Genomic DNA, 14,399 nt, shown 5'->3' on the forward strand with positions numbered 1-14,399 from the left:
GCCTGGGTGGTGAGTATCTCTGATGATGGATGCTGCTTTCCTACGACAGCATTTCATGTAGTTGTGCTCAGTGGTGGGGAGAGTTTTACCCATGATGTACTGGGCCAAATTCGCTACCCTTTTGTAGGATCTTCTGTTCAAAGGCATTGATGTTTCTGTACCAGGCTGTGATGCAGCCAAACAATATACTCTCCACTACACATTTATAGAAAGTTAGTCAGAGTTGTAGATGTCTTAGTCCCCTATGGGAGTAGAGGCACTGCCGTGCCTTCTTCAAAATTGCACTTGCATGTTGAACCCAGGACAGCTCCTCTGAAATGGTAACACCGAGGAACTTAAAGTTGCCGACGTTCTCCACCTCTGATTCCCCCCAATGCACAGTGGCTCGTGGACCACTGGTTTACTTCTCCTGGCGTATACTATCAGTTCCTTGGTCTTGTTGACATTAAGTGAAAGGTTGTTGCTATGTCACCACTCAAGCAAATTTTCAATCTCCCTTCTGTATACTGATTCATTACCAAGTTTTGATTCGACCCACAACTGTGGTATCATCAGGAGACTTGAATATGTTATTGGAGCTGTGCTTAGCCCACACAGTCATAGGTGTAAAACAAGTAGAGCAGGGGACTTAGCACATAGTCCTGTTGTGCGTGTGCCTGCATTGATGGAAATTGTGGAGATTCCAGCTTCATCAGCTACTTCTACAATAACTAGCTAAATTTCATTTAGTTAAAAGCTTTGAACTTCATACATTTATGCTTTCAGTTGCTTATTGAAGGAGGATATCAATAAATTGCACTTTTTTAAAAAGTTGGGGCTTATTGAGGCCTATCAGAGCATTGTTATGTTTGCCCTTTGGATCACCTTGCGTAGAATGTCTCAATACGATATTCGAATACAATTGATGTATGCAAACAAAGTAGAAGCATTTATACTGAGCATTCTGCAGTTTGGCAGCTGATTCTAGTTCACAGTCATAGTCATACTTTATCGATCCCGGGGGAAATCGGTTTCACTGTGCAAAATTATAATCTAATGCCTTTTAGTGAGTGCCATTTGCTGTTCAATTAGATTTACTTAGTTTTGCCCAACCTTACCATTAGAATTCATATCCTATTATCAAGTGCAACAAATAGATGAGTTGTTTTTTCCTTGCTTACTCAAGTCAAATACAGCCTTTATGTTAAAGGATGGAGCCTATTGATCACTATGGGCATATATATATAAAAAACTATATTGTCAGTTCGAATAGACAACAATTGTGAGTCATGGCAAAGTGTAGCTTAAGTTCATTGTGACGGCTGGCAAGGGATTAGAATGCACAAGCTTATCAAATAAATTATCTTTGTAAATTGTGGATTATGTTTTTAAGGACATTATTCATTAAAATTTTTATAGATTCTGTGAACAAAATGTGTGAGTCAGCTGCATATGGTAACACAGAACAAATGAATATTTTATTGAATTGTTTGTAACCCAAATTTATAACAGGGCAATGATTTTTGATCTTCATCATGTTTCCTCTAGAACTACCCTGATGATTGCTGCAAGCAATGGACAAACTAACTTAGTTAAGCGGCTTCTACGTCATGGTACAGATGCTTCTTTAAAAGATGATAATGGATGGACAGCTGACGATTATGCACTTAGGAATGGACAACATGCGTAAGGATTTTGGTCTCTCTGTTTTCATGTCTTCATCTTGGAAGAGTGGCCGATAGGATTGAGGGTTGAAAATGAGGAGGTAGTTCCTTATGGGACCAATGTGGTACTCCCAGATCCTGCCATAGTTTGAGTAGGAGGGGCTTGGCAGGGTGAGCTGGCTGGTGTTTCATGCAGAATACACTAGGTTTCTGTGTAGCCTGAATCAATGGATTTAGCATTCTTATTACCAGCCTGGGAGAGAGACAGAGTATCAGGTATTTTCTCCCAGGTGTGGCCTGCTACTTGATGTCACTCAAGTGTTATGAGAGCTTCAATTCTGAGACTGTTGTCCTAGAAGAGCTTTTGAAGGATTTTGAGGAAGCTGCTTTGGTGGCACTTTTTCAGTTCTTCAGTGGTTCCATTTACTATCAGAGAATGTATACAATGTACAACCAGAAGTTCTTGTTCTTTACAGACATCCACAAAAACTGAATAGTGCCTCAAAGAATGAGTGACAGTAAAAATGTTAGAACCCCTGAGCCCCAGACTCCCCTCCATACACAAGTAGCAGCAAAGCATCGACCCTCCCCCTCCCGCTCCCCCACTTACTTCAGCAGAAAAGCATCTGCACCCTCCACCACCGAGGCAGCATTAGCAAAGCTTCCAAGTAAGACCGTGATCTGCAGTACATCAAAAAATCTAATCATTAACCCAATAATCTGATATACGACAGTGTCTCTCTCTCTCTCTCTCACTCACACTCTCACTCTCCCTCACTCTCTCACCCCCTCTCCCACCCCCTCTCTCACCCCTCTCTCTCACCCCCTCTCTGCCCCGTTTCCCCTCCGCCTCCCCCTCTCCCTCCCCCTCACTGTCCCTCTCTCTCTCTCACTCCCTCTCTCACTCCCCGTCTCACTCCCACTCTCACACTCTCACTCTCTCACACTCTCACTCTCTCACACTCTCTCTCTCACTCTCTCCACTCCCCCCCTCTCTCCCCCCTCTCTCTCTCCCCCCTCTCTCTCTCCCCCCTCCCTCTGTCACTCTCTCCCCCCTCTCTCTTTCACTGACTGTCTCACGTAAATGGTCAGAAAGGAGAGGGAAGACCAACAAAAACAAACAGCTGGCTGAGTTATGGTGTTATAGTCTGCCGCATCGCTATTTTCCAAGTTCCATCACTCAAGATTCAGCAACAGCTCGTCCCTCACCAATGAGAGAGAGGGATTAGCATCCAAGTTCAGGGTTCCCAACAGCTGATCTGCTGTTCCTGACATTCCGCTTTCTCCCGCAACACTTCAGTCGGTGGCACCGGCTTAGATTTGGCTCATCCCTGGGGCCACAAAGCTTTATAATCCCAAAAGCATGCCCGTCTTCTAGGCTGCATCCTTGGGATATTGAAAAATACCCATTTGGCAAGCTGTGGGAACAGGTTCCATTGCTACAGAAACAGAAGTTTGAGTGTAGCTGTAGGTTAGGTCTGCAGCAGAACCCCATCCACCATGAAAGGGAAAAAGAGAGACATTATAGATGGGAATTAAGCTGTTTCCACAGATGAGCTCACTGTCAAGTGCCATTGTAACTCCACCCCATTCCATGTACTTTGAGGTGCCTGCTGTCGGTCTGTGTTGCAGACAGAAATTGAAAGGCTCAGATCACTGCTGGGTTTGTAATCTTACTCTTTCAGCATTCTTTTCAGCCAAAAGCTTCGGTGCCACATTAAGACCATGGTGAATTTCATAATCAGTATCTGTCTTCATAAAGTGATGGTTTCCAAGATGCATGTAGTATGCCAGATTTTCCAGGATCTCGTTGTGAACTTTTGTTGTGGTATGGCAATGGGTTACACCAGGGGCAGGTTTGTGCAGTACTTTTATTTTTCAGAAGTTATATGTGATGCCGCTTTTTTTATATGCTTAAGAATTTGTGCATGTGCAAACAATGTCTCCTGCAGTTAAAAAACTCCAGTTGGAGTGGCTTTGCATAGGTAGTGCATGCATAGGTTGAACACTTTTTCTTCAGGATGAGCTCTCCTTTAGTGTGAGATCTATCTGAACATTATTGAATACTGCAACTATTCTCCTTGTGCCATTGCTAATATTTTGAACATTAACATATTAAAGTATCATCTTTTATAGTGAAATAACTGGATCACTAAATCAAATGCTCAGTTCTTCTTGTTTTTGGTAAACACTGTGATAAATCTGCTAGTCGATACAGTGGAGGGGGAGGACGAACGGGTGTCTAAAAATACCATTTGTCAAGAATTGATTCTTAACATAATCTGAAGTAATAAAGTAATACTGAAGATTAAGGAATAAAGAAAATACAGTGCTCTGTAATGAATTGTTATCCTTTTATTGTAATGCAGCAGTGGAGCATGAAATGGTACGATATAAATAAAGTGTATTGTATGCAGTAACTTAAAATTACACTCTGCACCGTAAATTTAAATTTTAACCGATCACCAATTTAGAGGAATAGTACATTAATCATTACAGAAATACAGCAATTTAATGTCTCTATGGTGCTGTAATACTTTTATGCCTCAGGAGGGCAATCTTCAACAGCAGTTATTGATGGTGAAGGAGTAGAGCTTGAAGGTGCTACGCATGCAGTAGAACCGTTCTTTTTTAGATTATGAGGACTATTATTGTAGTTCTGTGTCATTTTTCAAAAGTCTGACTGCCTAAAACTAAGCTGCCCTTTCTTGAGAAAATTATGGATAGCATACAGTTTCATCAGTTCATGGCCAAAATAACTGGAATTCTTCTCATAAAGTTTTGAATGTTTGCAGATCTCTTGCAATATTTTTAGATGTTCAAATTGGTTATCATCTTCCTCAGAATTATGATCTGTTACAGTGGCTTGATCAGAATTATTCGATCTTTATTTAAAACTGAAGTAACTTTTACATCGCCATTAGTATTTACACATCCTCCAATCAGATTCAATCATTAAACAAGAATTGGCCATCTGACCAGTCAAGGCTGCTCCACTGTTCAATAAAATCAGGGTTTATCTGGCCTTTACCTCATAACCTTTAATTCCCCTGCTATGCAAAAATCATATCTAACTGTGTCTTAAATATACTTAATGATAGAGCATCTGTTGCTTCTCCTGGCAGAGAATTCCACAGATTCATTAATCTCTGGGAAAAGCCAAAAATTTTGAAGCTATACCTCTATTTCTAGTCTCACCAGTGGAGACAACTTTTCTGCCTCTCTCATATTTATCTCTTTCATAATTTTACATGTTTCTATAAGATCTCTCATTCTTCTGAATTCCAGTGCGCATAGTCCCAAACTAACTGCCTCATCTCCAGGATCAATCTACTGGGGGACCTCCTCTGCAACGCCTCCAAGGCCAGTGTTGCGTCTCAAGTAAGGAGACTGGAACATCATGCAGTGCACCAGGTGCAGTGTCACGTACCCTGTACAGTTGCAGCATAATCTCCTTGTTCTTAAATTCAATCCCTCTGGCAATGGCCAACATTCCATTTGTGTCTTTAATAACCTGTTACGCCTGCAAAACGACCTTTTCTGATTTATGTACAAGAACTCCCAAGATTGCTTGCTGCAGTCTTTCACTATATAAATAATAGCCTGTTCTTCTATTTTTGCTTCCAAACTGGAAGATCTCACATTTACCATTATACTCCATCCACCAGACTGCCCATTCACTTTGTTATCAAGGTCATTTAAATCGTAAATTGATGACAGCTAGATTTTCCTCTGGTTGAACCAATATTACATTGAAGTCTGGAGCCAAATCATCTTGCAGAAGCTCATGCTAGACCTCATGGAGCAGTTTATTGGCTGGTAGTTGGTGATAGTGCTATTAACGTCATCATTCAACATCTTGCTGATGATTGAGTGTGCACTGATGTGTTGTGGTAGCACATCCCCAAGTAATTTGAGACTATAGCAGGGAGGTACTGCTGCAGTTGTATGAGGCCTTGATGAGACCACACCTGGAGTATTGTGTGCAGTTTTGGTCCCCTAATCTGAGAAAGACATCCTTGCCATAGAGGGAGTACAAAGAAGGTTCACCAGATTGATTCTTGGGATGGCAGGACTTTCATATGATGAAAGGCTGGATCGACTAGGCTTATACTTGTTGGAATTTAGAAGATTCAGGGGGATCTTATTGAAACATATAAGAAGTCCAGAACGAGGGATCATAGTTTGAGGATAAAGGGGAAGCCTTTTTGGACTGAGATTAGGAAAAACTTCTTCACACAGAGAGTGGTGACTCTGTGGAATTCTCTGGCACAGGAAACAGTTGAGGCCAGTTCATTGGCTATATTTAAGAGGGAGTTAGATATGGCCCTTGTGGCTAAAGGGATCAGCGGGTATATGGTGAAGGCTGGTACAGGGTTCTGAGTTGGATGATCAGCCATGATCATACTGAATAGCGGTGCAGGCTCGAAGGGCCGAATGGCCTACTCCTGCACCTATTTTCTGTGTTTCTATGTCTCTACATTGTTAGATGACAATGTTGTAACCATCATGGACCAATTTAGCCAAAGACCTTACTTGGTTCTGAAACGTAAATTTGTTACATCTGGCTGAAGGTAGTTTTTGCAGTTGTTTGCTGGACTGACCCTTACCAAAGATGAATATGTTCGTGGAATTTTCTCTTCCAAAGTAGCACACACAAAATGCTGGAGGAACTCAGCAGGTTAGGCAGCATCTATGGAAGTGCCTCGGCCTGAAACATCGACAGTTTATTAATTTCCATAGGTGCTGCCTGACCTGCTGAGATCCTCTGCCATCTTGTGTGTGTTGCTTTGGGGAATTTCCAGCATCTTCAGACTTTCTCATGTTTATAAATTTCTCTTCCTTTTGTTTAATTGTCCTTCACCATTCATTACCTGGTTGTGCCAGGACCATAAAGTCTTGTTTGGCCATGTGGTTGTAGAACTTCTTAGCTCTGTAGCATTTAGCTTGTGTTATTGGCATGCTTGTTGTCTTGTGCTGGAATTTTCCGAGATTTGAACTTCCTTTTCAGATGTACAGTACCTAGCTCTGCTCTTTTTCTCCCTTTGATCCAGATATGGTTACTATGTTTAATCTTATTTGACTGACATACTAGGGTTAACTATTGTGATGAGAAGACACCTATTGCTGCTGTTGATTTTGTTTTCAAACTCCTGATTGTTTTTGACAAAATGTAGAGGAAGGGACTGTCTCAAAAGGAAAAAGGGCTGGTAAAGAGAGAGGACTTAGACTTAAAACACTTAGCAGGAGAACATAAGAAAAATATAATTTTTAAACCAGTGATTTTTTGTGATCTGAATGCACTACCTGGAAGGATAATTGAAACAGATTCAATAATTAATTTTAAAAGTGAGATGGATCAGTATATTGATGGAGAGTAATGTTTTTGAATAGGAGCTAGTTATATATTACTGGTTGAATAACTTATCCACTGTGCTGTATTAGCTGTTCATTAATCTAAGAATGAAACTTGAATATTTGCAATAGTTTCTCTGTACTTTAGATTTTTTTGTAAAACAATATTTTTATGTTGGATAAAGTAAAAATTTATTGAAAAATATTTCTTCTCGTTTAGGCAGAACTGAAAATGTATAATATTTTTTCTTCTGATTTCTCCAGTTGTTCTCATCTAATCACTGAACATCATACAAAAAAGAGACGTCGGTCATCACGCTTTAAATCAGGAGCGATGAAAGAGATGCCCAGTAGATCAGACCATTCTGCTGAAGTAAACTTGGGATTTGGAGAACCAGCCATGAATAAAGAGAGTAAGTTTGAGGGAAAATGTCAATAAATATATATGTATATTATATTGTTTTGAACATATTTCAATATTGTGTAAAAGGATACCTCTGGTCTTGTAAAGTACTAAGAAAATAGGCACTGTGGTTTTAAATTTAGTTTTAAGAACTTTTATGAAAAAGGATACTGTATAAATCCAATGGTGTAAAAGTAATGGCTGATGTTTATTTGAATGATTTAATGCTAGAAGACAGGATATTTGATTGCTCTTGCAGGATGTGGGAAGGCAGAGAGACCTCCAGTGTCCTTAACAACTACAATTGCGAGAAGTGTATCCAGCTGCAGCATCTAACAATCTGAGTTAAGGAATTGTAACTGGAACTGAATGAACTCCAGTTCATTTGGGAGGCTGCGGGGCTGATAGATAGGACAAATAGAGAAGTAGTTACACCCATGGTGCAGGATACTGGAAACGGCGTGACAGTCAGGAAAGAGAAAGAGGTTAAGCAGCCAGTGCAGAGTACCCCTGTGGTCATTCCCCTCCACAACAGATATACCACTTTGAATACTGATGGGCTGAATTACCTATCAAAGGAAAGTCACAGTGGTCAGGTCTCTAGCATTGAGTCTGGCTCTTTGAGGCTCAGGTGGGAAGGGAGTGTAAAGGTGAGCTGTGGTGATAGGGGATTCATTAGTTAGGGCAACAGAAAGGAGGTTCTGTGGATGAGAACGAGATTCCCAAAAGGTATGTTGCCTTCTGGGTGCCAGAGTTCAGAACATCTCAGATCAAGTCCTCAGCATTCTTAAGGAAGAGAGTGGTCATGCCCACGGAGGTACCAATGATACAGACAGGACGTATAATGAAATTCTACAAAGTGAGTTCAGGGAATTAGGTGCTACGTTAAAGGGAAGAACCTCCAGGATTGCTACCCGTGCCAGTGAGGTCAGAAATAAGAAAATTATACAGTTTTAATACATGGGTAATGAGTTGGTGTAGGAGAGAGGGCATCAGATTTTTGAATCATTGGGCTCTCTTCTAGGGAAGATGGGACCTGTACAGAAGGAACGGTGTGCACCTAAACTGGAGGGGACTAATATCCTTGTGGGAAGGTTTGCTGGTGCTACGTGAGTGTGGGGGAGTGCTCAACTAGAGTTACAGGGGTTGGGGGGATTAAAGGAGGAGGAGTTGTGTTTCTAGTTAAGGAAAATGTCATGGCAGTGCTCAGTCAGGACAGACTGGAGAGTTTCGCGAGTGAGGTGTTTTGAGTGGAAATGAGAGTAAGAAAGGTATGACCACATTAATGGAGCTATATTACAGACCACCCAACAGTCCAAGGGATTTAGAGGAGCAAATGTGTAGACAGATCACAGACTGTTGCAAGAAACGTGAGGTTGTTATAGTAGATGATTTTAACTTTTTACATATTGACTGGGACCCCCATACTGTAAAAGGACTAGATGGGGTAGAGTTTGTCCGACGTGTTCAGGAAAATTTCCTTCATCAGTACATAGAAGTCCCAACAAGAAAATATGTGATACTTAATCTGCTATTAGGGAATGAGACAGGGCAGGTGACAGAAGTTTGTGTAGGGGTAGACTTTGTATCTAATAACCATAATGGCATTATTTTCAAAGTAAATATGGAAAAAAGATAAGTCTGGTCTGTGGGTTGTGATTCCAATTTTGATGGTATCAGATAGGATCTGACAAATGTTGATTGGGACAGGTTGTTTTCTGGCAAAGGTGTACTTGGCAAGTGGGGAGCCTTCAAAAGTGAAATTTTGAGAGTACAAGTCTTGCATGTGCCTGTCAGAATAAAAGGTAAACATAACAGGTTTGTTTGTTTTTAACAGAGGCTTCGCTTAAGAAAAAAAGGAGGTGCATAGCAGGTATAGTCGGGTAGGAACAAATGAGGTACTTATGGAGAATAAGAAATGCAAGAGAGCACTTAAGAAAGAAATCAGGAGGGCTAAAATAGGACAGGAGTTTGCCCTAGCAGACAAGGTGAAGGAGAATTCTAAGAGCTTCTACAGATACATTAAGAGCAAAAGGATTGCAACGGACAAAATTCTTCTGGAAGATCAGAATGGTAATCCATGTGCAGAGCCAAAATAGATGGAGGAGATCTTAAATGATTGTTCTGCATCTGTATTTACTCAGGAGGTGGATGCGAAGTCTTTAGAAGAGAGGCAAAGCAGCATCAACTTCATGGACCCTATACAGATTACAGAGGAGGAGGTATTAGCTGTCTTGAGACAAATTAGGGTGGATAAATCCCCTGAGCCTGACATGGTATTTCCTCAGTCCCTGTGGGAGGCAATTGCAGAAATTGCAGGTACCCTAGCAGAGATACTTAAATTATCTTTAGTGACAGGTGAGGTGTTGGAGGATTGGAAGATAGATAATGTTGTTGCGCTGTTTAAGGAAGACTCTAAAAATTAAGCAGAAAATTACAGGCTGGTGAGCTTGACGTCAGCAGTGGGAAAGTTATTGGAAGGTATTCAAAGGGACCAAGTATGAGTATTTGGATAGACATGGACTCATTATGGATAGTGAACATGGCTTCATGCAGGTAGGTCATGTCTAATCAATGTTAGAGTTTTTTGAGGAAGTTACCAGGAAAGTTGATGAAGGGAAGACAGTGGGTGTTGACTACATGGACTTTAGCAAGGCATTTGACAAGGTCCCGCATGGGAGGTTGGTCAAGAAGATCCAGTCGCTTGAAATTCAAGATGAGGTAGTGAGTTGGTTTAGAAGTTGGCTCTGTGGGAGAAGCCAAAAATGGTAGTAGATGGTTACCTCTCTGGAGTGCCGCATGGATTGGAGTTGGGTCCATTGTTGTTTGTCAACTATATCAGTGATAAGGATCATAAGGTGGTTAACACCAAAATTGAGGGTATAGTGGACAGTGAGGAAGACTATCAGAGCCTGCAACGGAATCCAGACCACCTAGAAAAATGAACGAAAAGTGGCAGGTGGAACTTAATGCAGACAAGTGCAAAGTGTTGCACTTCAGTTGGACCAACCAGAGTAGATGTTACACAGTGCACGGTAGACCACTGAGGAATACAGGTACCTAATTCATTGAAGTGATGTCACATGTAGATAGGGTCATAAAGAAAGCTTTCAGTACAATATAAAATACTCTGCAGATGCTGGTGTCAAAGCAATACAACATGCTGAAGGAATTCAGCAGTTCAGGCAGCATCCGTGGAAACAATCATTCAACGTTTCGGGCTGAAGCCCTTCGTCAGGACTGTACATTGGCCTTCGTAAATCAAAGTATGAGCACAGGAGACGGGATGTTATGTTGAAGTTGTAGAAGTCATTGTTGAGGCCTAATTTGGAAAATTGTGTGCAGTTTTGGTCATCTACCTACAGGAAAGATGTAAATAAGGCTGAAAGAGTATAGAGAAAAAAACTTACAGGGAAGTCACTAGGACTGGAGGATCGGAATTATAAGGAAAGGTTGAATAGGTTCAGAGTTTATTTTCACACTGATATTTTTATTACTAGGATTTGGATCTGTATTCATTCTCTAGAAGCAAAGAAGTTGTCATTTGCCATGAGTCGATAACTCGAGTGCATAAACATTAAAGCTGCAAGAATATACTTGAGTTCCTTATTGCCTTACCTTTAATACAGTGAGATAATTAGAGTTGTTAGAGACTACTAACAGCAATTCTCCCCTGCAAAAGACTGCACATAGCCAGTTCTCCTGTAGAGTACATTTGAAATCCTGAATCAAAAGGCATACAAAGCAAAAATAATGCTCGTAGTCTGGTTAGACAGTTTTGCAGAGCCATACATTGAGTTGATTGACTTGCCAGAGCTCTGAATTTTGAAGTGGAAAGATCTACAGATGCTCCTACAATTGTCCCTTTCACTGAGCATCCTTGTCATATGGTGAATGTTGTCTCCAAAATTATCCCAGCCATGCCACTTTGGGTCAATGTATGGTAAAGAATGGGAGACTTAGCTGGTCTGTTTCCTCTACCATGAGTGGTAGTGGTATCTATGTTAAGAAAATCCCTATTATTCTGTCTCAAATTCCCATCAGGGAATTGCTTAAGCCAAGTGGAAAGTTCTTTCATTGGTATTGGATCTTGCTTCGATTGGACTTTTGTAGAAGCTGATCTTCGTGTTTTGCGGTTTTTTAATGCTTTGAATGTGCAGTGTTTTTAATTCAGCAACCAATATCAACATTAGTAAATCAAGAGCTGTGTGTTATGATTAAGTTTCATGGCTAATTGCATACTTTTATCCTAACCACTGACAATGAAAAGAATCTGGTTGAAAGAAATGGAACAATAATTTCATGCAGTATCCTGGACTCTAATGCTTCAGCATGATTTTGTTTAAGTTACTCTGGAAAGATATATTTATCATGGCTCTAGCGACAAATATTTATTCATTAGTTTCCAGAAAGCTGTTCATTGTGAAAAATGAAGAAGCTCTCCACTCTGAGCAATTGTAATATCTGCTTTGGACCCACATTTCCATCTTGTTAAGTAACGTCAAATAAAGACCCAGGCAACTCAAGTGTCTTATTTCAATAATCGCACAATCTAGGAAAATAAACCTTTTTAGATGATGTTTTCCTGTTTGTCATTTGTTTAGAGCTATGTTTAGAGTTCTATTTTCCCTTGTTCCTGATTTTTTTTCATCTATTCCTTATGGCCACTCCAGTCGATATAGAATATCAGGAGAGTCCTAAACTGAAGTCAAGAACAAGACGTTCTGTAAAAGGTAGTATTAAATGTGACATCTACCTTTTGTTCCCTTTTGCACAGTATTAACTTTGTGAACGTAAAGAATTGGATTTTCTATAAACAATTGCTGTATGTCATGGATTGTATAACTTTCAGAAGATTTGAACTGTGACTAAATTAATTTTGACTACCAAAATTATATTTTATTCTGTTTTCTCTGACTCTTATGTTTATTTAGAGGTGGAGATGGGAATGTAGTACCATTTGCCATCTTGTTGAACAACAGAATATTTCTACATTTTATTGAGCTATTTTTCCATCTATCTTGTGCCTATGACCTGAAACTTGCATATAAATTTATTTTATTCGATATAAATCTAAAAATATATTTCAATATGCTTCTCATTGGTCCAGTATTTATAACACATCTCTTTCACCCCCTCTGTTAATCACCTGCTGCAAAGTGCCAGACTTTCCCATATCTCTGGTAGCACCTTTTAATTGTAAGTGATAACACAGAAAGGTGCGGGTAGTGGGAAGGACTAGAGTGAATGTCTTCACAAACTCTGCCACCAATGGTTATTAGGCAGGTAAGCCTACCTAAGTGTTACGAATGCTTCTGACAATAAGAAATGTCCAATATGTTCCGATGCTATCAGAAATTAATAAAATTTTACTGTCCACCATTGAACTCTGAGAGATCCAATGTTACAGAGCAGTCATAGAAACATTGGCAAATCTTTCCAGTGTGCTTAGGACTTATGCTGAACTTACTGGCAGTTATATGAAGAAACATCTGCTATTCCACCTGAAACAGCTGGTAATGTCCTAAGTTTATATAAACATAAGGATCGAAAACAGTTCTCTGTTCTTTGCATTAGATATATATTTATATTCCATTGGTGTTACAAAATGAAATGAAATGCTGATTTTTTTTTACACATTTAGTATTTTCATTCTTGTTTCCAATATCCTTAATAACTGCAATTTGTAATCATAACCACTCAGCAACAAATACAAAATTTATTCTCATAGCCTTTCATTGCATCTTTTGCTAATTCATTTAAATCTGATTCTTATTCTTGAACCGTGTACCAGTAGAGCCAACTTCTCTCAGCTTGCTTTATTTAAAAACATTGCGACCTCTATTTCCATTAAATCTCTCATGATTTCCTTGCTGAAGGAGAGCTGACCCACTTGTCTAATGTAATCTTATACTGGTTGACCACCACAAATCCAGAATGATTGGGACCTGTGTAAGTGCTGGATTAGTGATTTTGCCCAATCTTAGGTGGTTAGGTTAGGATTAAATAAACTCTTCTAACCCAATTAATGATCTCCACACCCTTGGATAATATAGAAAAAAGAAATGACAAAGGAAAAGCAAGCGTAATTTATTGAAGTACAGTTCAGGCAAAATACCATAAGACCATAAGACAAAGGAGCAGAAGTCGGCCTTTTGGCCCATTGAGTCTGCTCCGCCATTTTATCATGAGTTGATCCATTCTCCCATTTAGTCCCACTCCCCCGCCTTCTCACCATAACCATTGATGCCCTGGCTACTCAGATACCTATCAATCTCTGCCTTAAATACACCCAATGACTTGGCCTCCACTGCTGCCCGTGGCAACGAATTCCATAGATTCACCACCCTCTGGCTAAAAAAATTTCTTCGCCTTTCTGTTCTGAATGGGCGCCCTTCAATCCTTAAGTCATGCCCCCTCGAACTGGACCCCCCCCCCCATCATGGGAAACAACTTTGCCATATCCACTCTGTCCATGCCTTTCAACATTCGAAATGTTTCAATGAGGACTCCTCGCATTCTTCTAAACTCCAAGAAATACAGTACAAGAGCGGACAAATGTTCCTCATATGTTAACCCTCTCATTCCTGGAATCATTCTAGTGAATCTTCTCTGTACCCTCTCTAACGTCAACACATCCTTTCTTAAATAAGGAGACCAAAACTGCCCACAGTACTCCAAGTGAGGTCTCACCAGTGCCTTACAGAGCCTCAACATCACATCCCTGCTCCTATACTCTATTCCTCTAGAAATGAATGCCAACATTGCATTCGCCTTCTTCACTACTGACTCAACCTGGAGGTTAACCTTAAGGGTATCCTGCACAAGGACTCCCAAGTCCCGTTGCATCTCAGAACTTTGAATTCTTTCCCCATTTAAATAATAGTCTGCCCGTTTATTTCTTCTGCCAAAGTGCATAACCATAAACTTTCCAACATTGTACTTCATTTGCCATTTCTTTGCCCATTCTTCCAATCTATCCAAGTCTCTCTGCAGAC

At 40.2% G+C, this 14,399-nt stretch overlaps 1 protein-coding gene across 1 annotated transcript in view; it reads left to right on the plus strand.

Annotated features, from left to right (window-relative positions):
• Positions 1 to 14,399, plus strand: part of LOC134352226 (ankyrin repeat domain-containing protein 26-like) — a 99,273-nt gene that overhangs the window by 19,117 nt on the left and 65,757 nt on the right. The window contains 2 exon segments of the mRNA XM_063059520.1: positions 1,528 to 1,665; positions 7,263 to 7,411. Coding sequence (XP_062915590.1) covers positions 1,528 to 1,665; positions 7,263 to 7,411 — 287 coding nt within the window.

Source organism: Mobula hypostoma, chromosome 9, assembly GCF_963921235.1.
Source record: "Mobula hypostoma chromosome 9, sMobHyp1.1, whole genome shotgun sequence".
Lineage (NCBI taxonomy): Eukaryota > Metazoa > Chordata > Chondrichthyes > Myliobatiformes > Myliobatidae > Mobula > Mobula hypostoma.